Here is a 24,244-nt window from a genome sequence, read left to right on the forward strand (position 1 = left end):
ACCCAAAGCCCCATCCAACCGGCCTTGGACACCTCCAGAGATGGGGCATCCACAGCTGCTGTGGGCAGCCTGTGCCAGGGCCTCAGCACCCTCGTGATGAAGAATACACGTTTTGATCCGGGTCTGGCTCCTACTTACAGAGGAATAATTCCTTAATAACTGGATTAACAGCAGCAAAGATAGTACCACTTAGCTGTCAAAAGAATGATTTACATATACAAATACATGTTCCAGATGGCCACTTGAGAGTATGCTGAATTTAAATGAAGGCAACAGATTGGGTTTAAGACATTTTGAAAACTTGCACACTCATAAAGGGCCAGACTGTGGGACTCAGTGACCACTAAGCATTGCCACCAAACCCTAAGCCAGCTGAGGTGCCCCAGGAAAGTCCGGTCACTGCAGCTGTGTTACCTGAAAGCACGGACCGAGGAGCACACGTCTCCTTATCCACTGAGAACCGAACGAAAACCCAAACTCCATGTATTAAATAGAGCGCTGTGTAACAGCATTAACAAATGCATATTCATTATTTTCACCAGTTAAATACATATATAATAAGACATTATAAAAGTGGCCTACGACTTCATTACTTTTCAAAGTCTTGCTTAGAAGAGACTGCTGAATTTAACTATTTTTCAACATTACTCTTTTTACTCAGACTCTTCAGAACAAGCTGGAAAATATCCTTATGCCTGGTAGTTAATTAGAAAGTTCATGAACCACATAATGTCAGTTACTCAAAAAAGGAAAAATCCTCATTTTTTTAGTAAAGTCATAATTTAAAGCTGAAAGTCATAATTTAAGACTGAATTGTAAGAGCATAAAGGACACTTAAACATAACAGATGTTGGAATAAATTGTTTAATGTAGACCCACCAGCAGAGCTGACAGATATTCTTTGGTTTAACATTTCTAATTGCCAAAGTTCATACTAATTAATAATAATTGTCCAAGTCTCAAACTCCTGCAGAATAAGAGTCTTTTTTAATATCAAAAAGACAGCTACAGGTTTTATCCAACGTGGCATGGAACATTTTCTACATGATTTTATAGCAAACAATTTTAATAAAGTAAAAATGAATTTCATTATTTCTACTAATGACTCTGAAATAATATTTTAAAGGGTTTAAAAAAATCCAGGCACCAATTTTTGTTTCAGAAACACTTCAGACGGTGACAATTACATACAAAGTTCTGTAAGAAATCCAAAAGCCAAGTTAAGAGAAGCTGAGCATTTCGCACGGTTACACCTGCATCGAGCAGGGGTGCAATAGCAGAGGGACCCCTCTGATTTCAAACACATGATCAGACCCATTGAAGGCTCTTTCCACCCACCCCACCACAAGTCACAAGAAGCACAAATGAAACCACAGCACGGCTGAACTAACCAACAGAGGGCAGCTGACTCTCAGCTATATAAATTCTTATTCCTGCCAAAACCCACGGCAAAGAGCCCTTGCCATCAATGACATCCAAACTGACATCACATCTTTTTACCTGGAATCTATAATGCCAGGATTGAACAAAGCTTTGCTAGTGGAACTAACACATGTTTTCAAACAATAATTTTGAGCAAGGAGATAAACCTAAAGTTCAAATTGGACAAATGCTCTGAAACATGCAACTCAAAACTGCTCAGTTAACATTTTTTGAATTTTGCAGAAATTCTCAAGCCATCTCTGCTATTCCGAGACAAAAGCTGAAGTTTGCACGCTGTATTTATTCTTCAACAGAAAGTCATGTGGAGAAACAGCCGGTTTTGCAATTCATGCTGGTTATAGCCTTAATCAAGGAAAAACCACAACAGTAGCCTACTAACCAAAAAAACCAATCACCCGACAACCAAACTAAAGCAAAACATTAAAAATGGTCGTTCTGTTGTTTCAATAACAGCATGTGGTTGAGTACTAGAGCGAAATTAATTCTCCATTAAAATGTAAATAACCATTTTAAGCCTGTTTTTTAAATTATTAAAGTGTAGCTAACGTCTGCTTATTGTCAAACCACAAATGAGTCTCATCCCTCTTAAAATTAATCTGTAACTCTAACAAACACATAAACTATATCTGCCATCAAACTATAATCGATGCTGGGTAAACTTTATTAAGAGCACTAATATTTAATTATCTTTGGTTCTGAGTTCGAACTCCGAAGTTGATCTGGAACATCTGAGACACCGTTGTGCGCGGCATCTGTCAGTGAATATGAGGGCTCACAAAACGCTCCCTTCATAAAATAATGCATGTTCCCTACTTAAGTTACAATATGGGAAACAGTTGACTCAAAAATAATACAAATTATAGACAGATTAAAAGCCCTCATAACTTTTAATTAGGCAATAAATCACAACAGACTACACAGGAGTGCTGATTTATGCACTCCTCAAGTGAGAAGCAGTAAATAAAACTAGACAGGACATAATATACATCTTATTGAAGAAGAAGAATCTATCCTTTGGCGTTTCATTCCTACACAAAAATCCACTTGCCTTCAGTTTTTTCTACCGCTGGCTATAGCCTGTAACACATTTATAACACAAAGATGTGTCATGATCTATAGGCACCAAGGTAGGATTAGCTGAATTCATCCAAACTTGTACTTGCAACTCTTTTCTTAGTGTCCAAGCTAAAGCAGGGACATGAGGAGGCAGGGAGGGCCCCAGACAGCTCTACAGTGGGGACAGCTGTAATTTCTCCTTCCTTTCCCCAAACCCACTTGCATGTGACTAGAATGAATTCCAACTTTTGGAAAACAGCCCTTGCAAAGGACAGACCTCCCTGACATAGGAGTTGTCTTTGACAAACGCTCAGAAAGCTGTAATTGGGCCTTGAAAACAAAAATCTCCAAGTGGTTTATATTCCAGCTAGAAATCTGGTAACGCTGACAATCCTGATGGTGTCACCTAAAAAAGATGGGACATTCATGTATTCAACCTGCAGTTCAAACGCACACATTTAGCTGATGGGAAGCTCGGTGTAATCCATCCAGAGGAAAGGATTCCAGAGGAGAGATCAAGAGGAATACAGAAGGTCATTTGAGCTTTTTTCTTCTGCTGTCTTGGAGGAGGAAACCAATTATACAACATAAAAAGAAAATAAAATCCATTCCTGATCCCATCAATCAGGTACAGTGCATAAAACAAAGCGAACTGAACAAGAAACGTCTGCAGCAGGAAAAATATTAATACTTGTTAAGTATTAATCAATGCTAACTGCTGTAGACGGAACAACACAGTGATATTAAATACTTAAAAAAGGCAAGACCAGGGTTATTTCAAGGACCATCACACAAGAGGTGCCTAAGTGTCCCTGGGCTTCTCAGTAGCTCTGACGGATGAATTCACATAGCATACATACATCTCTGTGTCCATTCTCCTGTTTGAACAGCAGCTTCATTTCCAATTATTCTTTCTTATTCAAAAAGGAGAGTCAGAAAGCATGAATTTTCCACTATGAATGCTCAGGATACGTTCACAGCATGCAGGTGAGTCAGACCACCTTTAACAAACTCTGCTCCTCTAACCATAAAGACACCACCTGAATGTGGTCAGCTTTAAACTGCGGACATGCAGAACCTGGTATATATTTAGGAGAAAATTTAGTCCTTCTAAAAGACACTGCTGTCCACTCGAAAAATTTTAAAAGTGACCAAAATTTTATAACCCAGTTGGAGCTACATCCTAGCAGAGCCAACGCTGAAGAGCTCAGTGTAAAGGTCTGGATAAGACACAGAGATATTTGGATGGCCAAAGGATGTATGAGATATTCTGCCCTATAAACTCATCTCTTTACTGCAGTTTTCTCAACATCAGGCAGACTGTTGTGATGTCCTTTCTTAAAGCCTGTTGCCAGAAAAGCCTCACCCTGGTTTCTGACAGTAGTCGATGCTAAATCAGGTCAATGCCGGTAGCTTATTTACCAGCTCAATCCAACCCAACTCAGTCCAACCCAACCTTTGCTCAGGTTGGACGCTCTCCACTGCAATTCGCGTTGCACACACAAACATCCCAGATTGGACAGATCTGCTCAGTTCACTCCTGTTCAACATCTTACCAATATCTACTTGCATTCACACTTCAAAAAGGTTTGGGAGTTATTACATGGCAGGCTCTGTAGAACTAGAAATTACTGTCATTGACTTCATTACTTGACTTAGAATCTATTTCAAAAGAAATTTCAACATTGTAATCAACAAGGTAATATTTTGGAAACCAATTTTGTACAGAAAGGAATTACAAGAGAGAGTAAAGAGAAAGAAAACATGTCAAAATCTGCTTTTAACTTGCCAAAAGCAAGAAAAGAGATACCTCTGTGTAATTCACTCCGACTGAAGATTAAGTCACATGTGATAAAATGCATCATGCCAAATAGCTCTTTTTCACATCTCCTACCACATGAAAAGGTGAAGACGTACCAACATTTTTTATTCTGAATATTCCTGGGTTTGTTCCAATTAGAACAGAAGCTAGGTCCCTATTTTAAGTGTTATGCAGCATTTCCCCTTCCTTAAAGACTGTGAACCCAAAACTTCGACCCAATTATGGTGTAAAACTACGCAGAAACAGAAAACTTTCTAAATAACAGGGAGGAGGGGGAAAAACAACGCCCAAGATTAAATCTGCTGCCAAGGAATAACCAAGGCATCAATCCTTTGTGTTCTCCTGCTCCTAAGACAGAGACAAGCAAGAATAAGTTCAGTCTCGGTGTTAGACGCTGTCACACTGATTTATGACACGTAGTGTGCGCTGGTCCTTCAACATGACATATTGTCCACCAGAGATTCAGCACAAACCAAACTTCTTTCCTTAAAAAATATTGCCCAAATCAATTTAAGCTCAGTTCCTTAGGTGAAATACTAATACTTTCTCCACTGGGCCACCCAACCTTCTATGGCTGATTTTTCCATTTAATTCTATCTCCTCCGCAGAGAAATAAACAGGACAAAGTACTTTTAGTATAACTCCTGTTATTCACTATATTTTGTGGCGTGCTATCATATCAAACAATAAATCCTCTCTTCAGCAACAAACACAGGAGCTCTGTATTTAGATCAGACATAATTACGGATAAATTTTCAGTTCAAGAGATGCAAACGTTTCACTTGCTTTTAGTGTAAAAAGTCCTGCTTTGATACATATTTCATGAAGAACTCAGTAGGGACTGCATTAGGCGGAAAAATGTAGTTTAATCAATTAGCACGAGGCTGCTAATTTTTGTGGATTCAGAGTCATAGGGAGATTGGCATTGTATAATATTTAATTTCACGAAGTGTAAATGTACTCTCACAATTAGAGAAAATAGCATTACACCATATATCAATATGCATTATTATTAAAGAGAAGTTTAAAGCAGCTATATAGGAAAAAAAGCCAAGTGAAAAAATACTTTTGGAGGAAGTCGTTAAAACTCTTCCATTTTTGCAAGGCTAAAGATGTTCACGGGTGGCAACTGTGGAAATATGTTTATATGACTCTTTATTCAACAGAAAACCTGCAGGAGAAATGAAAACCAATTGTGGATACCTACTGAAGCTGCACACAAAAATAAAACATGCTGGGAATCAGAGTAGGTGCTACTGGGTTATTATCCTGAAGGACCAGACGGGAAATGTTTGTGTTTTCCTTAGGAAGCAAAGCCAGACCCACGTACGGGGCAGACTCCAGACACTCGCTTTGGGAAGATGAGATAGGGCTCATGGTACACAGATTCAGCTCATTTAATGAACTAAATTACTGTTTCATATCAAAACCACCAGTCACAGCAAGAAAAGTGTAAGGAAACCAGGTGGGTTTTGCTATTTTTGACACTGAAAATTCTCCCGCATTAGTGCAGCAAGCATAAAAACTTGTCATTTTTTATGATACTGTAAAACCGCACTAGAATCAGAGGACAAATGCTTTCCTTGCCGTAATTCCTTACTTTAAGGCTGAGTGGGAGGAAATCAGACCTTCTGAAGGTAAAACTGAGATTAAGGATAGGATTTTGGTTTCTGGAAGTTAAGTTGCACATGAAGCAAATGAGCGTTGATAGACAGCGCCAGAGGAATACAGGTCAGCCGTCTCCTGGCATGCCAGACAATCGGATCTTCCCCAGCCGATGCTGCGGGGACAGCAGCACAGGACTGGGCTCAGGAATGAACTCCTGGCAGCTCAAATGTGCGAGAGGAAGAGATTTTATGAGTGCCTCGAAAAACTTCTGCGACTTTCCTGACAATTAGAGATCTATATTGCAAAAGAAGTGATTTAAGCGGGAGCTATTTATAGCTAATACATAATTACTGATATTCTTGAAGACCAATTTCTGATACTGAAAGGTAGGGGTTACACACGCAACTCACCATCCAGCAACTGAATGTGAGCTAATTCAGTGATAACAATGAACAATGTCAAGTTCAAGCTCAGCTTCTAACACAGGAGCCAAACAGTTTTGAAAATGCTTCATACCCATATACATACACACGTATGGATGTGTAAAAGACGTATTTATGCAAAAGAAGAGAACAACCAAGTATTGCACTGAAACGAAGCATGAAAATAAAATCTTTTATAGTCAAACACACTCAAGAGAATAAATACTATTTCAACAACTCACAGTCAGAGACGGGACAAAGAGAAATGAAAGAGGTTGCAAATATTTTGTGTCAGCAGGTAAGGACAGGAATATAATGCAAAGGAAAACAGGAGAAATACTGTAGTGTTATACACTGCTTACTCAGAAACTTCATTGTACGCAAAATGATTGCTCTGAGAGCAGTCACCTACCTAAATAAGAATTGACTTTGTTTCACTAGAGAGTCTTATGATAAGCCACGCTCCCTTGCTCTTCCTTAGGTAGAGTTTCTCTGATACAATCTAAAGGAATTTTTGGATCATGGAAATTTTAGCTTAGTAAATGTGAACCAAAAATCACCTTGAGTAATGGCTACTGAATGTGGGCAAGTCCAACTTTACTCTGCACACCTCTGTACTGGTTTTCCTTGCATTTTTTGAGGGGGAAATTAAGAGTGTGAAAAGCCCTGGAACCATCTTACCAAAAAGCTTTTCCAGAACAGACCTCTCCTAACATTACAAATTAGGAAAGAGGAAAGATATCACACACACACACATACACGCCATCCTGTAGCCCAAGCCCAGCTTTGCCTTGCAAAGAGCGGTCTCTGAGCCCATCCAATCTTCTACATTCTAATAGTGAGTTTTTAAAGCCTATAATTTTCTAAGATTTTCACTTTTGAAAAGAAATTAAATGCATTTTTAGCTGACCAAAAAAATTTGTTGTGTCTCAAGCACAAGTAGGACTAAACCAGCCATCTTCTATGGAAAGGTTACCAGAAATTCATACACCTGCTTCTCAGAAATCCGATCTGTAAATGTTCCACTGTCCTCCGTTTCCCTCTCGTTAAACTTTCGTATGCAATTTCAGGAAAAGTAATTGTAATGTGCAAGGTGTCTGCATTTCTCATATTCTAGAGCGAACATTGGAAAATGTCATTAAGAATAAAATATTCATTTTAAAGAGAGCAGTAAGTTTAAATTTCAAATATATTACATGTTTTTTCTGCTATGCCTGCTTTTACAAATGCTCCCAACCCTTTAGAAATGTTTGCTGAACTGCATACAGTATATATAAAGGGAATAAACTACTTGCTATGATATTTGTCCTTTAGCAGGACCGAGTAAGGGAGAGAGGGGGAGGAAGGAGAAGGAGGGAAAATCTTGACAAGAATATATATTAGAGCAATCAATAAAAAGATAATCCTTGGAATCCGCGAGTCTTTAAAATAAGATGCATTTTCTTGTAGTAATCCTGAAAAACCTATAAAAGAATATTCAAGCAATAAACACCCCATAACTCATATTTAACCTTTCATCATGTAGAACTACATATTAAATAGCTTAGCAACGGCGTGCTGTGTAAGTGCATTCAAATAAGAGCAGAAATAGGAAAATGTAAATGCTACACCTCTTTTAACATGCATTGCACTGCCAAGAACATCTGCCAGCTGACCCCATAATCCAATCTGCTGCTCAGAAGCAATCATATCCTTAGATAAGAGCTGCACAGCTTCTCCATGCAATGCCCGTTTTCTTTAAAAGATGGAGCAAAATGTAGTTAGCCAACTCTTCAACAACTTCCAAACACTTAGCGGTACAAGAAGGATGTAATTCAACACATTACATGATCTGCATTAAAATACTGTCATCTCTTCCCCATATATTGTAATTCATCTTTTAATTTCACAGGGCAATAACGCAGAGGAAATTTACGACTCTATCAAATCAAGTGATTATATCAAAATACCAAGTGCTTACAGCACATGTAAACTGTTTTTCACCTCTATCAGAAAATAACAACCTGGAATAAAATCTGGAAGGGTTCAACCTAGTCCTTCGACTACAATAATAAGAATACATAAAAGCTGATTTAATTCTCCGGAGTTTACTTCTCGCGTCTACTGCAAAAGGAGTGGACTCCTTGAGATGCTCTACAGGCCTGTGGGGATGAAGACATCCAAAAGAATGGCTTTGAGATACTCCAGAAGAGCCAAAACCTCTGTGGAATTAGGAGCATAAAACCCATGGAATATCATGGAGTAATAGGATGTGTCATTGCCTCTGTATAAAATCAAACTTCCGCTAAAAAGTTCTGTCCTAAATACAGAAACAAGCTGCACTGTGCTGACTGAACTGACTCTAGGACGAAAGTCTTTTATGAAACAGTTTATGTGACTCAAATAATTACTCATATTCATCAAATAAATTGTTTTGATCATGAAAATTGCCCGTCTCTCCAAGGCAGTAGCTTTGCTAAAATACCTGTATTGGCAGGGCCCCGCACATGGTGGGAATGGTAAGAGAGAATTGCTGAAATAGTGTTTCAAATAACATTCTCCGTAGCTAAATTTATGTCAAATAACTGAAAGGTATTGGGAAAAAAGACACAGGGGGTCTGCCAAAAAGCCTAGAAAACACCCTTCACAAGATGAGGCTGAAAAGATTATTTGGCTTAACGAGAAAAAGACCCAGACTGACTGAGGGCTTTAATTATAAGACACTGGAAAACGGAGGGTTCTCCATAGTAATTGATTAAGCAATAACAAGACACAAGCTAAGAAGCAATAATTAAAGAATAATAAAAGAAAATACTGGAGGATATAATAAAGGAAATCCACTGGCACCTAGAGGAGTTTTATTATTGCTTCTGCGTTATCTAATGTCTTTATCAACTGCATAAAACACAATATAACACAGTAGTCAGTGAAAGAGCAAATCTCAGCACCAAGGTGATTTGGCTTCCTCATGTCTGATACCAAAGAAAAGCAAGTATTTTACTTCAGCTATTTAACCTAAATTATAGAAAAAATAATTAGCATGTCAAATATTTACACACAAAGAATCTATAGGGATTTTCTCTAGGATTTAAACACTGCACAGAGCAGAGAAAACAGAAGATGATCTGCCTTGCAGTCATGATATGTGTCCAGCTTAGCTAAACCCCAGCAGGAGCAGCCAATTGAGTTTACCGTCTGGGTGGGTGACTTGTGCAGGCTGGAAGGTGCTGAAGGACCTCGGTGGGTGTAAATCTGTGCTGGAAGCCCAAGCCCAGTGGGTGCAAAGTAAAACCCTTTCCAAACTGTGCAAAAGGCTGAGAAGCGCTTGGGGAGGCAATGAATACACACATGCACAATATGTGTATATGAGTGTATATCTAACTGTACATATATATATACACACACACATATATATATATATATTTTTTACTCATTAGGACGACAATTTCTTTTTATCCTAAAAGGTCTGAAATATATAGGATCTGATCCAATTCAAGGCAAAGAAACAAAAATAAACAAAAACCAACCAGACAAAAAAAAAAAAATACCCCAAAAACCAAAAAGTCACAAACCTAAAGGAACAGACCTTAATCCCATTCTGAGGTGTCACTACTAGAGCCCACAACAGAAATCCCTCTGATGAATTCAATGGGTTTTAGATCAAGATGTGTGGTTCCCAGTAAAGAGGTAAAAAGCACCAGCCACATTTCTATTAATCCCAGCCATGGCACTTTGCAAGCACCGATAAACTGTACAAAAACGTGATTTCCAAGTTTAAACAACTTCTTTCCTTTAATATCTTCTGAAAGGCTTTTGGAAATTAGCAAAGCTAATGTGTGTGGGAATAGGCAACACTTTATAGCAATAATTTTACTTTTAATGGAAGTAGTCTGCTGTGTCGATGGGTAACAAGCCCCAGTATCTTTTCATTACAAAGGAACTTATTGTAACCATACAACTTATGATGGGATTACATTTTGCCTCCTTGGTGATCTGTCTGATCTATTAAGAAAAGCACTGAGGTATGGACAACATGCACTTTATTGCAGTTTTATACTTCCATAGTCCCTACTGCTTCTGTTAGGCTACTGCCTATGAATTTAAAATAGTAATAAAGAAAAAGGAAAAAAAAGTATTTACCAAGTTTCCCACAGTAAAAAAAAAAAAGTATAAAGCCCCAACAACACAAACCCCAAAAAAATCTGTGAAGAAAATGAAGCAATGTCATAATCTGGTGTTAGAACGATGCTGCATCCCAGGACATGACTGCTGCACCAATGGTTGCACAGAAAGACAACTGGATGCACCAGCTCTAGCACCTACAAGCCACTACACAAATATTTGTATGAATACTACTGAAGACCTGCTATGCATACTACACAACATATTTTTATATATATATTCATAAGATATATATATTAAGCCCTTCAGCACGACTGCTTCTGTCCTATTAATTTTCATAATCAAATCTGAAATAAAGGACAGGCAAAATGTAATAGTACTTTATCAGCATTAATTAGTGCTGAGAATTAATCAGCAAATGTAGGAAATCACTATTAGTTTTGCAGAAATGCATACAGCAGTAAATAGCATTTAAATACACGCTGATCTTTTTTAGAGAGTAGCAATATAGAGATTACTTTCCTCTGATGGGATACTTCAACATTGAATATACAGAGATTAATATTCAAGGGAACTTGTGTTGTGTTCAAGCGAAATGTTGCTAAAAATAGCAATACATATTTAACGAATGTTTTTGCAGCAACCATAGTCTCAGAGAGAATTGAAGACTTTTAAAACATCCATGACATCTGAGCTCACTGATGCTTATACACTATCCAGGTGGGATTATTTATCTAAGGCTCCCTGTGCTCTGGGAGATAAACATTTCTTTATATTAGAAATATGGTGTTTCAGGTCGCTGTTACATGAGCATCTTCTCCTCCATCCTCAAGGAATTCAAGGATTGCCTACAAAATCTGCCACGAAGTATGGTCCCAGAGATAACTCCTATTTCTAATTTCTTCACCAGAACATTAGCTTTTCATCACAATCAAAAATACAGTAAGCACAGAGAAATTTCTGTTGGCTATTTAACGCTGCTCACCTGATTCCTGAGATCCAGCTTGGGGCAGGGACGACCTCCATTGTAAGGCTTCTCCTTAAGCCACTTGGATCGGACTTTCACCCCCGGTCCACAAGAAGAGCTGCAAGGGGACCAACTGGACCAATCGCTTAATTCGCAATCGAACGGGCAAGGGACTGTGCAAGGTTCTTCAATGTAACCTAAACCAAAAATTTAAGAAAGGTTTTAATCACCGCGCCTAATCAGTTCCGATCCTCTGATGTCTCTCTGCAATCTGTGTAACCAACACCAAATGAGAACTTCTTAAAGAGAAGATATTTGGTAGACTGACAATGCTCTCCCAACATGAGATTATGATACTATTTGTAAAGAACAGGAGTGAGTAAAGATAATTTCTACTTGGTTTAGTCCAATGACCACTTGGAAGGCTGTGACAAATCTGACTGATGTAAAGGACACACGTGGACAAAACTATTTGTTGTGAAGCTGCTGGTCACCAAGAGGTGGTGACTATCTTCCCTATGAGAATCTGGCCATAATATTTTCTGGAGAACTAAATGTAAAGCTCAATTTTGCTCTTCTTTAGCATTATGCCAGCCATCCCCAGAGCTGGCACAGGCAGGGAGCTGCAGGTTCCCTTCCAGCACCCAGAACCCAAGGATGGTGGAGGCACCAGAGCTCGCACAAGGGACCTGTGGGCAGCTGAGGTGGGATTTACCAACTGGAGCAGTGGTGGGACTTGCTTTTGGGAGAAGCAGGTAAAACCTGCCTCCCCCTTTTTCTGCTTTTTCTCTTTATACATCATTCCACATATTTCGCCTATTCTGGGTTTCATAAAGAGCATTTTGAAGCTTTGCTTTCACCTTAACTTGGCTTGACATAAAAGTCTTCCCAAGATCACCACCTCTTAACATCAGAATACCAGACAATTACAGGGTCAATGTATTGCTGAATTAAAAGCCAAGAGGGTTTTCTCAGGGAAAAAACAACATTTCTACATACAGGCACAACCTCACAGCCAGTTTAGGAGCTGGCATGTGGGAAGAGAGACTCTGCAGAGCCCAGCACTGGCTGTGGAGCTCCTGGGGTGCAGAAAGGCAGTGGAGAGTGGCCAAAACCTTGGGGTCTCCAGGGCATTACTGGCACCGGTCTCGGGCTGGCAGTGTGGAATAGCTCCTGCACCTTCCTGCTTACCCTGCTGCATTCATTCTCCTCCAGTTCCTATTACCTGCTTGTCATGTTTGTATGTCCTATTTTAATTTAAACAAAAAAGAGATTTCATATTAGACCATGAAAGCCAGTGGCTGCTAAGATCAGCCTTTATTCTGGGCAGCTTTGCCCCTCTGACAGCGCTGGTAATGATGGTCACGGAAATAACTGAATTTCATCCCTACCCTATTTCTGATGTTTCTCATTTTTATGCCCTTTCCTTCTGTTTGGTTTTCATTGCACTACAATTCCCTCTGTATTCCTTATGTACAGAATACCAAACTAGCTCATTTGATTGCACTTTTAAGAAGGGTTTCCCCACTTTCTATAAAGGTGACAGTCACTGCAGCAGAGGGGGAAAAAACCTCCAAAAACCTAGAAGCAGCTTCCCTGCAAAACCCCCACACAACGGTCCCCAACAACCAGGAAACACTGAGGCTGAGGCACAGAGAATATTCCACCCCGGGGCCGGATTTACTGGCTCGGAGGTGTCCAAACCTGCTGCTGACTCCAAACCAGGACCACGTTACATCCTGAGCACTGACCCACAGCAGCAATACGCTGCCTCCCTCCCGGTCTTCATGCTGAAGTCAATATCGAGACAAGTGTCAGAATTATTTAGCAATCCCCCACTGGAAAATAACCACCTTCTAGGAGTACAAGAAATACTGATGATGTTGTTGTAAACAGTGCATTAAAAAAACGCTAGAAAACCCAGCAGTTCTCTCCTTCATCTCAGTGAGCATCTATTTCTCCTTTTTCCTTCGTGATGCTGCTGTTCCCTCCTCCTCACAGCAGCCACCCCGAAGCCTGACAGCCGTGATCATTTCTCCCCACACCTCCTGCTGTAACTCTTCCCTACAGCTGCAACCCGTCCCCATACAGTGTGCTCTCCTCACTCTGCTACCTCTCATCTCTTATCTCACATTGCGTTGCCTTTTCATCTGCAGTTCCAGGGCCACTGGAATTATGTATCTTAATTATTTCCTACCCAATCCATTACAGTGGTGTCCACGTGTTTGAGATATTTCAACTTTGCATGTTTTGAATTCTCATCTGAGATTACACCCATGCACATGCTAATACAAATATTTTCAAAATAGCCTCGCTTTTTCCCCCCCCAAATGCATCTCAAGCATTCCACTAATATTCTATTCCACCTGTTTAGGTTGCCACTCAAGCAATTCATAACACATTATGATAAACAGAAGAAATTTTCTCGGGACAGATTTATGAGAAGCATTTCTCAGGCAGTTCTCCAAAGAGTTCTGTTCCACCACCGTATGAAATATCATTTTTCCTTGGGCTGCGTGACAGCCTAGGTAATTAACTCTCAACAGAAACAAAGAAAGTGCCGTGTTTCAAAGTAGGATTAGACAGAGGGGTTATCAACTTATCAGTGAAGGTAAAATGGGCTAAGCCTTTTGGCAGTTCAAGAACTACCTCTATAAGAAATATAAGATAGAAAAAAAGAAATATAAGGCAAAAAGAATTAAAAGAAATATAAGGAAGAGGAGGGAAAAGTTATAACAAACAAAACTAAAGAAATCTATTATATTCAATCCCCGGGAAGTGCTGTGGGGATCCTCAGTGAACCACAGGATTTCTAAAGGCGTCCTGGTGCCAAGAGGTGAGCTCATGACCTTCTGAGTTTCCTCACCCAGATTTCTAAACTACATTAAGTATAAACAAATAATGGCCAGCTAATAGAGCATTAAATTACCATACTGCCCAGAGGAAGCCAATTCTCCATACTGAACAATGCTACAGAAGCAAAATGGGAATATAACTTTCTCTCAAGCTCTCCTCACAGCCTGCCATTATTTCTTCTATCAATCACTGGAGGTTAATCCTGTGCCAAGATACCCATGGATCCCAGATTTCATTCAACAAAAAATTTCCTCCAAAAATCTTAATGTGATGTATCCCCTTTGCTCAGAGGATGCTTTTATGGCTATATTATTATGAGAAACTAGTAAATAATGTTGTGCTCAGCTCATCCATTGCCTATGAGAACAGGGTATTTGTTTTTCTGGTTTGTCATTGTCAGGGGGTTAAAAATACTTCAGTTTGGACACCCACAATAATCCTAAGTATTGGCATTCCTATGAAATTCATAGCATTGGCATGGTGCATAATACCAAACAAACAAAAAAAGAGGGAGATATGCTATTAAAATCAGCTACTAAGAAAGAATTCAACACTCAGTCTATTATCCAGAGAAATACGTCTTACCATGAATAAAGGAAATGACATCAACACATTTCTGAGTTACTGTCGCTCAGCTTAGGGACACTAACTCAAGGCTGAGTTTACTCAGCTGGTTTTGTCAGTGTCATCCTTAAATGTATCACCCAACCATCACATTCCCCATTTTTCCTTTCATCTGCAGAACCTAGTACCAAAAATTCATGGAGGTTCCTCAATGCTGAGTTTCCTTCTCCTCAGCCCTGCTCAGTCTGCTTTCCACATGTTCTTAGAATAATTCTTGAACCTTCCTTAACCTCTTTTTTTTTTTTAAATTCTTCAAAAATCCTCAATACCGCTAAAGTAAAGCAGATTTAATTTAGAAACAACAGATGAGAGCCTCTGTCCTACCTGAACCAATAGCAGGCTCCTGTGTGCCACAGATTTCGCAGGAGGTAGCGACTGAAACACTGGTGCATGGGATATTTAAATAGGCACTTTGAAACATACTGCTGGGAATAGTTCTGAATTGGCAGGAAAAATTCAGCTGGATGATCAAATAAGCCTTTTCTATGTTAAATTGCTGTTGTTTTACTACTGAGACACTGCCGACATAATGGGATGAACAAATGCATTTACCTAGGCTGCACAGCTCATTTTACTATTATTTATTCATTAAGAACAATGTGCTTGTTGCTCTACAAGCCACAAATGGAGTCTCTTCTCTAAAGTGTCTATAATAAACAAAGCACCCACAATCTTATGATTGGACTCAACAATCCTAAAGGTCTTTCCCAACCTAAATGTTCTATGATGTACTGGGAAGCCCAAGAGATGAAGCAACAGCAGGTAGATGAATAAAGTGAGGATGATGGTCTGGTGAGTGTTGAAGGTGAAGGCTCGAATACATGGTGTGAAAACTGTTATTCTTGTCTCATTTTTGCTGTGCGACCCAAAAGAGCCAAGGCAGCAGGAGGATGGGCTGGTGGTGTCAGCAGCACAGAAGCACCAAGAGGCTGTGGATGGTACCGCAGCGTTGCGGGGAGTTTTGCAGTAGCCCCATTTCTTTTCCACCCCCACAAGATTCTGTACGTACCACACCAGGGACAGCCACCGAGGGGCCGGAGTGTCCTTCGTGTCCCTCTCTATATTCACAAAACAATCGTTGGGGGAGAAGCAGGCGATTAGGAGGTTTACAAGCTAACATAAGACAATGGCATCTACCTGACTGTTGCACTTCCAAATGATAAATTTGCTGCGGGTGTAAGGTCTGTACAAAAGTGCCAAGAGAATTCCAAAAGGCTGACTTAAAAGTGATTTGAAAATAAACATTTCTCCAGCAGCTCTGGAAACAGATGCACTTCTAATTGAATTGGCTTTGAACTCATTTGTATCCTCTCTAACATATTTCATCATTTCAATTAACAAACTTCTAGCCATTCTACCCTTGTTAGTAAACCTTGAGGTGCTTCATAAAACTCAAGGTCGCTCCTATGACAGGGACAATTCTGTGCATCACCACAACTGCCACCGGTAATAAGACCACTAATTTCCCTTGGAGTCCATAGGATAAAAGAGATCGCCCTTTAACAAATAAGGCAGCAGCAGAGTGGACAGCAACGCAGAAGAAATGTTTCTAATTACACAGACCAAAGGTAGGGGAAAAAAAATTGATTCGTTTTGCAATTAATATTTACATTCATTTGGTTACAGACTGTGAAATCTGGAGAATAAAACCAGTAAATCCATGCGGTGTGAAAAGTCTAATAGTGAAAGGCTTTGTAAAGGAAACCTGGTGATCACGGCGCTCGGTGCGACAGATTCTGCGCAGCTGAAAGCTTTGGGATCTCCCACAAAGCAAAGCCCATGTTCTAACTCAGGTTAAAACCCAGCATTGAGCACAGACTGTAGTGAAGAGACCAGCTCCACCAGCTGATCACAGCTCCATGGCTGGGCTTTCCCAACGTGTTGCGGATAAGGTTTGTGAGCTACAAGGGGAGCACATCGTCCTAAGCAATCCAGGTCCAAACATTTAAATCCTGCTTCAAGGGAGAACATTATTAACTGAAGGAAACTAAGCAGAATAAGTTTGGGAGACTTAAAGTTGCTAATAACTTCAGTTGCATCTGAAAAGAATGTAATACTGCCATGGAACAAATGTTTAATATTTTTTCTTTTTTAATACGCAAGGATTTGAGATATTTTATGCATTATTAGTTTGCTAGCTGGGAAATTTAAGAGATAACCTAATGAATGTATTCAGTAAATGCACAACCAAAAAACCCAGCAAAAATAACTTTCACATCAAATATTTTGCAAAGCTCAGATAATGGACCCTTAGCTAATTTATTCCCACTTGCTCTTCTCAACAAAGAGGCACACGCTCTCGTTATTTCGTAGCAGACTGATTATAGATTCTAAATAGACCAGAGAGGACTTGTAAAAAACTCTGGTAAGTTTAGCTCAACATTATTGTTATTGAAATTCATTCAAAGGTTGGTTTTATTGCTCAATTTCACAGTCTCTATAAATCCTCATGAGGCAGTTGGGTTGATGCTGACTTTGCATTGTGATTCCTAATTTCCTTTGATTTTGCATTAGTTTTCCTCCTTAAAGAACTTGCAAGCTTACACTTCGAGTTACATACAAACCGCAATTGTTGATGTATTTAATCTTTTAACTAAATAAGGCAATCTCCATTAATTAGCACATTCCTTTTAACAGATTGCAGAACAAGCTGAGAACTCTTCCGGAGAAGAGAGACTCGTCTGCTGCCTTCTGAGTGCAAATAAATAGTGCAAATAAATAGGACCTCACAGTGCACATTCATCTCGCAGGGAACTTTCGATGCAGACAGGCAGAAATCCACGGCACAAATCCGTCTGGGCTCCAAAACCAGCTGTGGAAACGATTCCCCATCCTCCTGGGGCTGCTGCCCCGCAGCCCAGGGCTGAGCCGGCTGCTTGGGAGCCCTGACATCTTATCAAAGTCCTTACTCAAATAAAAACTCATCCACTGGGATGGAGAGCAGTTACGGTAGTAGCTCAGCTGTGGTTTTCTATATACTTTGCCCATCACCCTGCCACTGGGAAAATCATCTGCTCTGTCCAAACAAACCTGAGTAGTTATTTTTTCCCCTCTATCAGTGTCGTCATCTTCCATATATAAGGAAAGAAACTCATCCCACTGTACATTTTTGAATTGTTTAGCATATACATGCACTTCGGGCTACTCAGTTCACAGTAAGAGCAGATTTTTAAAATAAACCTGAGATCGAGTTTATTTTTCATTATTATGAGATTTATATAATAAAGCAAGGCTTTTTTTAAAGGGTGATCACATTTCTGCAATACATCATGAAGACAAAATTAAATTGTCCACAGACCGTCAAATTCCCCTATTTCTCCAACATCTGACTCCTCTCAGAGGCCCAATTGCACAGTAGCTCTGAAAATAGATGTATATTGCAGAGTGCTCTGAAGATCAATATAGACTTGGGCTATTTGGACCAGGCGGGAAGTGTCTTCCAGAGCCAAGGGTCCATCACTGGGAGAAATGTTGCCGGAAAACGTCATCAAAAATATCTGCCCCCATTAGTAAATCATATATAGCCTGAAGGTCAATGGCTTCGGGCTCTGCTGGAGCACACTAAGAAACTCAATTTCAGAGTGCAGGGCCCTCTGCGGAGAGTGTCTTCCTGCCAGTTTCCAACCAGGACATCAGGCACTGTCAACACAATATGTCACCTCATTTCAGCTGCCAAGCTGCCACCCCAAGACACAGACAAGCCTCATTTAGACAACTTCCCTCAGACAGCAACATGATGGTTTCCATTTTACAGAATGGGAAACACTAATGCAGTCCCTCGACTCCCGGTAATTAGCAAGCATTGTGCATAACTAAAAGAGGGGAGACTAAGTCTAGAGGTGGGGAATACATTTTTTACACTGAGGGTGGTGAGAGCCTGTCCCAGGTTGGCCAGAGAGGTGGTGGATGAACCATCCCTGGAGACATCCCAGGCCAGGCTGGATGGGGCTCTGAGCAACCTGAGCTGGTGAAGATGTCCCTGCTCATGGCAGGGGTGGCACTGGGGGAGCTGGGAAGGGCCCTTCCAACCCAAACTGTTCCATGATTATATGATTATAATACTGCTCTTATTTCAGACAAAATAAACCACCAGATGACTGTGCAGAAGAAAGGAACACAAAGCAATTAGATCCATGCGCAATTAATATTATCAAGAAGGTTCCTAACAACATGAAAAAAACCTTACTTTGTATTTTCTTTTCTTTTTTTTCTTTAAATGAACATTCGCAGTACTTTAATCTACAACCTCAAGAGGTATGAAAGAGTGCCAGTGCCTTTGTTCATGAGCAGGTCACACAGGTACTGTAAAGCCAGGGAGAAGCTTCTGAGCCCACAGAGACCTCCACAGGAGGCGAGTGACACGGTGACCCCTCAGATCAATACGTTCACATCAGTACACTGCCTTAATTCCTCCTCATCTCATCGACACTAAATCAGAAACCTAACTACAGGCTTTAATTATACCGGTGCTGCTCTAAAGATGCCACTAACCATTACCAGCATTCGGAAGATCCATGAGTGCTTTTCCAAACACCAGGGAGCTGCTGCGAGGTCCTGCCTGCTCGGATGGGGAGTTTCACTCCCGCTATTAGAGGTCACCTTGCTACAGAAGCAGGGATATAAAGGCATCCGACCTCCTTAAATAAAGCTGTATTATAAAAAACATCTGATGGAAACGGGATTTTAAGAAAGGGAACAGTCCTGATTTTCCACAGCCTAAGCACGGGGAGAACAGTACAACTCATTTAGATGATGGAAAAGCTTGAGATGGAAATAAGACATTTTGGTGACGTCAGCAGGCCCCAGCACAGAGTACTGATGTACTGAATTCCTGATAGACTTTTGTTTCAATTTTGCAGCGTGACTTTGAGCACTCCGGTTGTGTAGTTCAATCTCCTCCGCTGGAGGACTTCAATGAATTCAGACAGAAGCAGAAAGCGATGCAATCTTGTTGAATAATACGATTTTTAATGGTCACTCCTCCATGTTACCAAATACAAATGAGATCCAAGATTTCACAGAGGGAGCCTCTGTCTGTAGTGAGGGATATTAGAGGTTTTGCAAACCAAGCTCTCAGTGCTTTAATTTACACCGTCCTCATTTGCAAACTTTGGAGGACAGAGAGATTTCAAAGCATACCTCAGACCCAGGAACAGGCTAAGGTAGGATAAATTCTCAGTTACTCATAATTATCATTACGATAATCCTCAGAGCTGAAGTTTAATTTTACACCCACATTTCCTAATTCAGACTCATTTCCTCAAATCTCCCAAATTCAGCTGCCGCAATGTTTTTATGTTGGTCTCCCAAACTCTTTGATCAAGCAGATTACATCAGGCACCTTAAAAGAAACCCACTATGTACCCCATCTCCGCTTACCACACTAACTTTGTTGCTGTGTGTAGTGCCCCAGCAAGCTCACTGCTGCCCTGGCAATCAGCTCATTCTGTTCAGACATTGGCCTATGTGCAAAAAGTGGAGTTCTTCTTTTTGTAGGACTCCTGCTCCATACAAGCAAAATTACACAATGTTGCATCTGAAGACCTTCAGAATATGTCAGACATGAAACACCTTAACACCCACTAAAATCCACTAAGACACCTACTATGTCCAGTTGCCACAGGGTTCCCCACCAGCAGTAAAGATATGAAATTGTCACCTTCCACTTAAAAATGATTTGTCAACTATTTATTTGCCTGCTCATCGGAGTTGTATAAAAGGCAATCAGGTTAAAAAACACTGAAAAAACTGCACGTAAGCTACGAGAGGAATCCTGTGCACTTCCACCAGTGGGTGTCGCTTCCCTGTACAGGCACACATGTCTCAAAGGGATCATGAAACTCCCCATGAGCAGAAAAGTGTTGACGTCTTAACACTAGAGTACATAACTCATGAAAAGGGATAGGCTACAATGGTATTTCTTCATAATTCCCATCTAACATATTAAATGGAATGACACGCTGGGAGAGCAAATGTTAATTCTAAAGCTATCTTTGTACAGTAACATTTTATTAGAGCCTTGGCTTCATAACAGGGTGTATTTGTGACAAATGCATTATTAAGGCCAAAGAGATGGGCCACATTTCAAAGGGATGCTCTCACTGTAGCCCCCTGCAGAAATCAGGGCAGTAGATCGCCCGGCACATTAACTTGCTATCAAAGCTCTCCTAAACCTCCAACAGACTGTTTCCACACCGAGTTACTATTTCTGCACTAAAAATGCTCCCAACTCCCATGGAAGAGCTTTAATCAACCTGTCAAAAACAGAGAAAAATTCACTAAGCCTAATAATAGAAATGAAGAACCGGACATAAGCCAGGGTGGGTAGAGGTGGTCGGGCAAGTGGAGGATGACAGTGATCATCAAACATGAGAAACTCTGCTTGAGGTTAGTAAAAAAACCATTCCTTCACTTAGTGTGGTATCACTGCCTCTTCACAAGGGTCATTTTACAGAATGCAGCAAAAAGCAGAAAGAAAAATCTGGGCAAAAAGACACGCTACAGAGATTTATATTTAGAGCCAAGAAGTAACAACAGACATCACTGACTGAATGCAGTATCTACAGAGGATGCTGCTCAAATAGCTGATACTCCAAATATTTCCTCGTAAGATGAAGGTTTGCATTCTGTAAGAAGATAAAGATCTCGAAGAATGTGTATTTCTACATACTAATGCCTCAGGGGAAGTCTTACTTTACTTTAAATAAGCTTCTTAGATAGCCAGTTTGACCCATTCAGAAATAACATTTTTTGATCGGTTTTTACCTTTGATTCTGTTGCCAGAAAACAACATAGAGAACAGCAATGTCTGAACAGTTGTCTTCATTTGATAACTCTTTTAACATCCAGGAAGGAAGAACTGTGGCCAAATTTTCTTATGGTGAACAGATTTAGGAAAAAAAGGAAAGGAAAAGATAGGGAATAAATCAATGTTGTTTGAGAACTGTTACGAGAGTAATATGTAAAAATCCTGTAGTCAAACAAGAAATGGAGGGCAGCTCCTTGATGGGCTGTTTCTGCGCTTACAGCTCCCCTGGCAGCCACAGCTGTAATTAAGTGTCACTGCGCACATCTCCAAGGAGATTTGTGGAAATGCTGGAGAGGGGTCCAGAGGAGAACCCAGCCGGGATTTCAGGGCTGAATTTAGAAGCTATTTAGCCTTGAGATAGCAGAACAACAGGCAAAGGTGACAGTGGCTTTGAAGAGTCCTGAAGAGGGAACACGCGGGTCGGACAGCCCCACCTGCAGCTGGCAACACCTTTGAGCCACTCGTGATCAAACCCAGCCTTAATTCCCGTGCCAGGGGATGGAATGGGTGGAAGGTGAATTTTTAGCCGAAACCTTTTCCTCAGGCAGTCTTTGAAAAGCTTTGTCCTGGCAAGTTAAACAGTCATTTTTTTGTAATAAAAAGGCCACAGAGAGATACACCACAGAGACACATAGGGGGAACCACAGCAGCCGGAGTATTGTAATATCTAATTAAACCCGAACGACAAAAGAAGGGTAGGATGGACTGAACGTGGGGTGCCAAGACCACCTACTACTCCCACACTTTTAGGAAGGAGGCACCCCAAGGTTGTCATATGCGGGTCTGGAGCTGGGACGACCACAACCTCAGCAGGGCTCCCATCTCCCTTGTGAAGGACATGGGGCTGTCAAGAATGAGGCCTCCAGATACGAGGTCCCATCCATAAGATGTTGGTAGGATGCTGTCTATGGAAGCACAGACACCAATTAAAACAAGAAGTTGTTGGATTCTGGAATGAATGGTTTATGCTAAAAAATGAAATTTCATTATTATACAATTTCATTTAGACTAAGAATGAAATTAAATAGTTAGGAATAGTTTCAAAAACAGAGGTGAAACTTTTGTTCAGGAAAGTTACAATTTCTGAAGACTTTAAAAACAGAATCAGGGATTTCTGCAACAATTTCATTCTTCCAGATATGGAAAAATGTATACCACAGTAAATGTCAGAATAGATGCACTTGCAAAAATGAACAGGCATTTATTCAATATAGCCTTTTCCAACTTTTTTTTTTTTTCCCCAAAATTGCTACCTTGTAGGAAAGGTAGTTTTGCTATCAGTCCAGGATAGACTTGGGTCACATTTCTTTAACCTATTGAGCTCTGTTTATAGTTTTTTCAGCTACACAAATTTCATTTTGCAGAACAACTATTAAAATTTAGTGACTGAAAGCTAACTGAAAATGGTTCACTTTCTCCTAAAATGACAGTGAGGGGTTTCAGCGGTGCAGAGCAGGTCCCTGTGTTAACTCACAGGTAGGTCATGCAGTGTCTATCAAGCTGGTGGCTGGGATTTTCACCTAAAGGCCCGCAGACCCCAGAGGCCTGCCCCAGGTACAGATACAGCACTGCTCTGGGCTGACCTTTTAGAAAATCAAATTTTGTGAGACTTGATACTATGTGGTTTTCAGCAGGAGGAGCTGAAATTCCTGATCCATGACCGTTGCATAGTCTCCTAAACCTCTCAAGGTGGGGGACACTGCCCATCAGGACAGAAGCGGTGCTGTCACTGCTGCCACACGCTGCCCTGATGTGCCTGGGAGCGGGGAACAGCCTCCAGCAACCACAAGCACTATGAGTTGTCACATCACCCAGTTTCTTTTAACTCCTCCTGGTGCATCTGTTTGCTGATCCCACCCATTTGGGACTAGAGCTGGCATTCTCAAGAGGTGACCTTGCCAGCAGAAATCCCACCAGCAGTGTTATACTGGTCTGACTGGGAGGAATGGAGCGACACCCCCGCATCAGAGACTGGGGAGCCCTCTGAGCAACCCCAGTTCTCTTTGATTTGTCCACCCACAACTAAACCACGTACAACAAAACACTGCGCTGTTGAGAATAAGGAGGTTTATGAGCATCCCTACCGTGCCCTTCATAAATTTAGAGATAATCAAAGCTTTTTAAGGTGACTGTAGGCTGAAACTACCCACTCTGTGATTTAAAGCCAGGATCTATTTGTCTGTTGTGTCTTTCTTCCAGGTTCCTGTTGTTCCGAGCACAGCACAATTTGAATAGTATAAGCACTCTTCATAAATTCTTGCTTTCCGTAAATTGCCCGCCGGATCAAAAGCAGAACCCCTGTGCAAGAGCACAGAAATCTCCAGTCTTTGATTTGGAACAGATGAGGCACCCTATGCTCTTCTAAGATTAAAAAAATCCCAAAACCCTGTTGGCACAGCACACACACAAAAAAAAGAGGCAAAGAAGCTACATGAAATAATACAAAATAAAGGAGGTGGAAATTCAAAAACAGCACAAGCAACTCGGATGACAGATTGAGAAATGGATGAACCACAACTAAGAGGACAATTCCACGT

The 24,244-nt window shown here is 40.6% G+C and overlaps 1 protein-coding gene across 6 annotated transcripts in view; it reads right to left on the bottom strand.

Moving 5' to 3' along the window:
• THSD7B (thrombospondin type 1 domain containing 7B) overlaps positions 1–24,244 on the bottom strand; it is a 370,487-nt gene that overhangs the window by 67,757 nt on the left and 278,486 nt on the right. For all 6 annotated transcript variants that reach the window (XM_065841421.2, XM_071810742.1, XM_071810741.1 and 3 more), the window contains exon 16: positions 11,438–11,616. In XM_065841421.2, coding sequence (XP_065697493.1) covers positions 11,438–11,616 — 179 coding nt within the window. The remainder of the gene's footprint in view (positions 1–11,437; positions 11,617–24,244) is intronic.

The sequence above is a fragment of the Patagioenas fasciata genome, chromosome 7 (genome assembly GCF_037038585.1).
Source record: "Patagioenas fasciata isolate bPatFas1 chromosome 7, bPatFas1.hap1, whole genome shotgun sequence".
Taxonomy (NCBI): Eukaryota; Metazoa; Chordata; class Aves; order Columbiformes; family Columbidae; genus Patagioenas; species Patagioenas fasciata.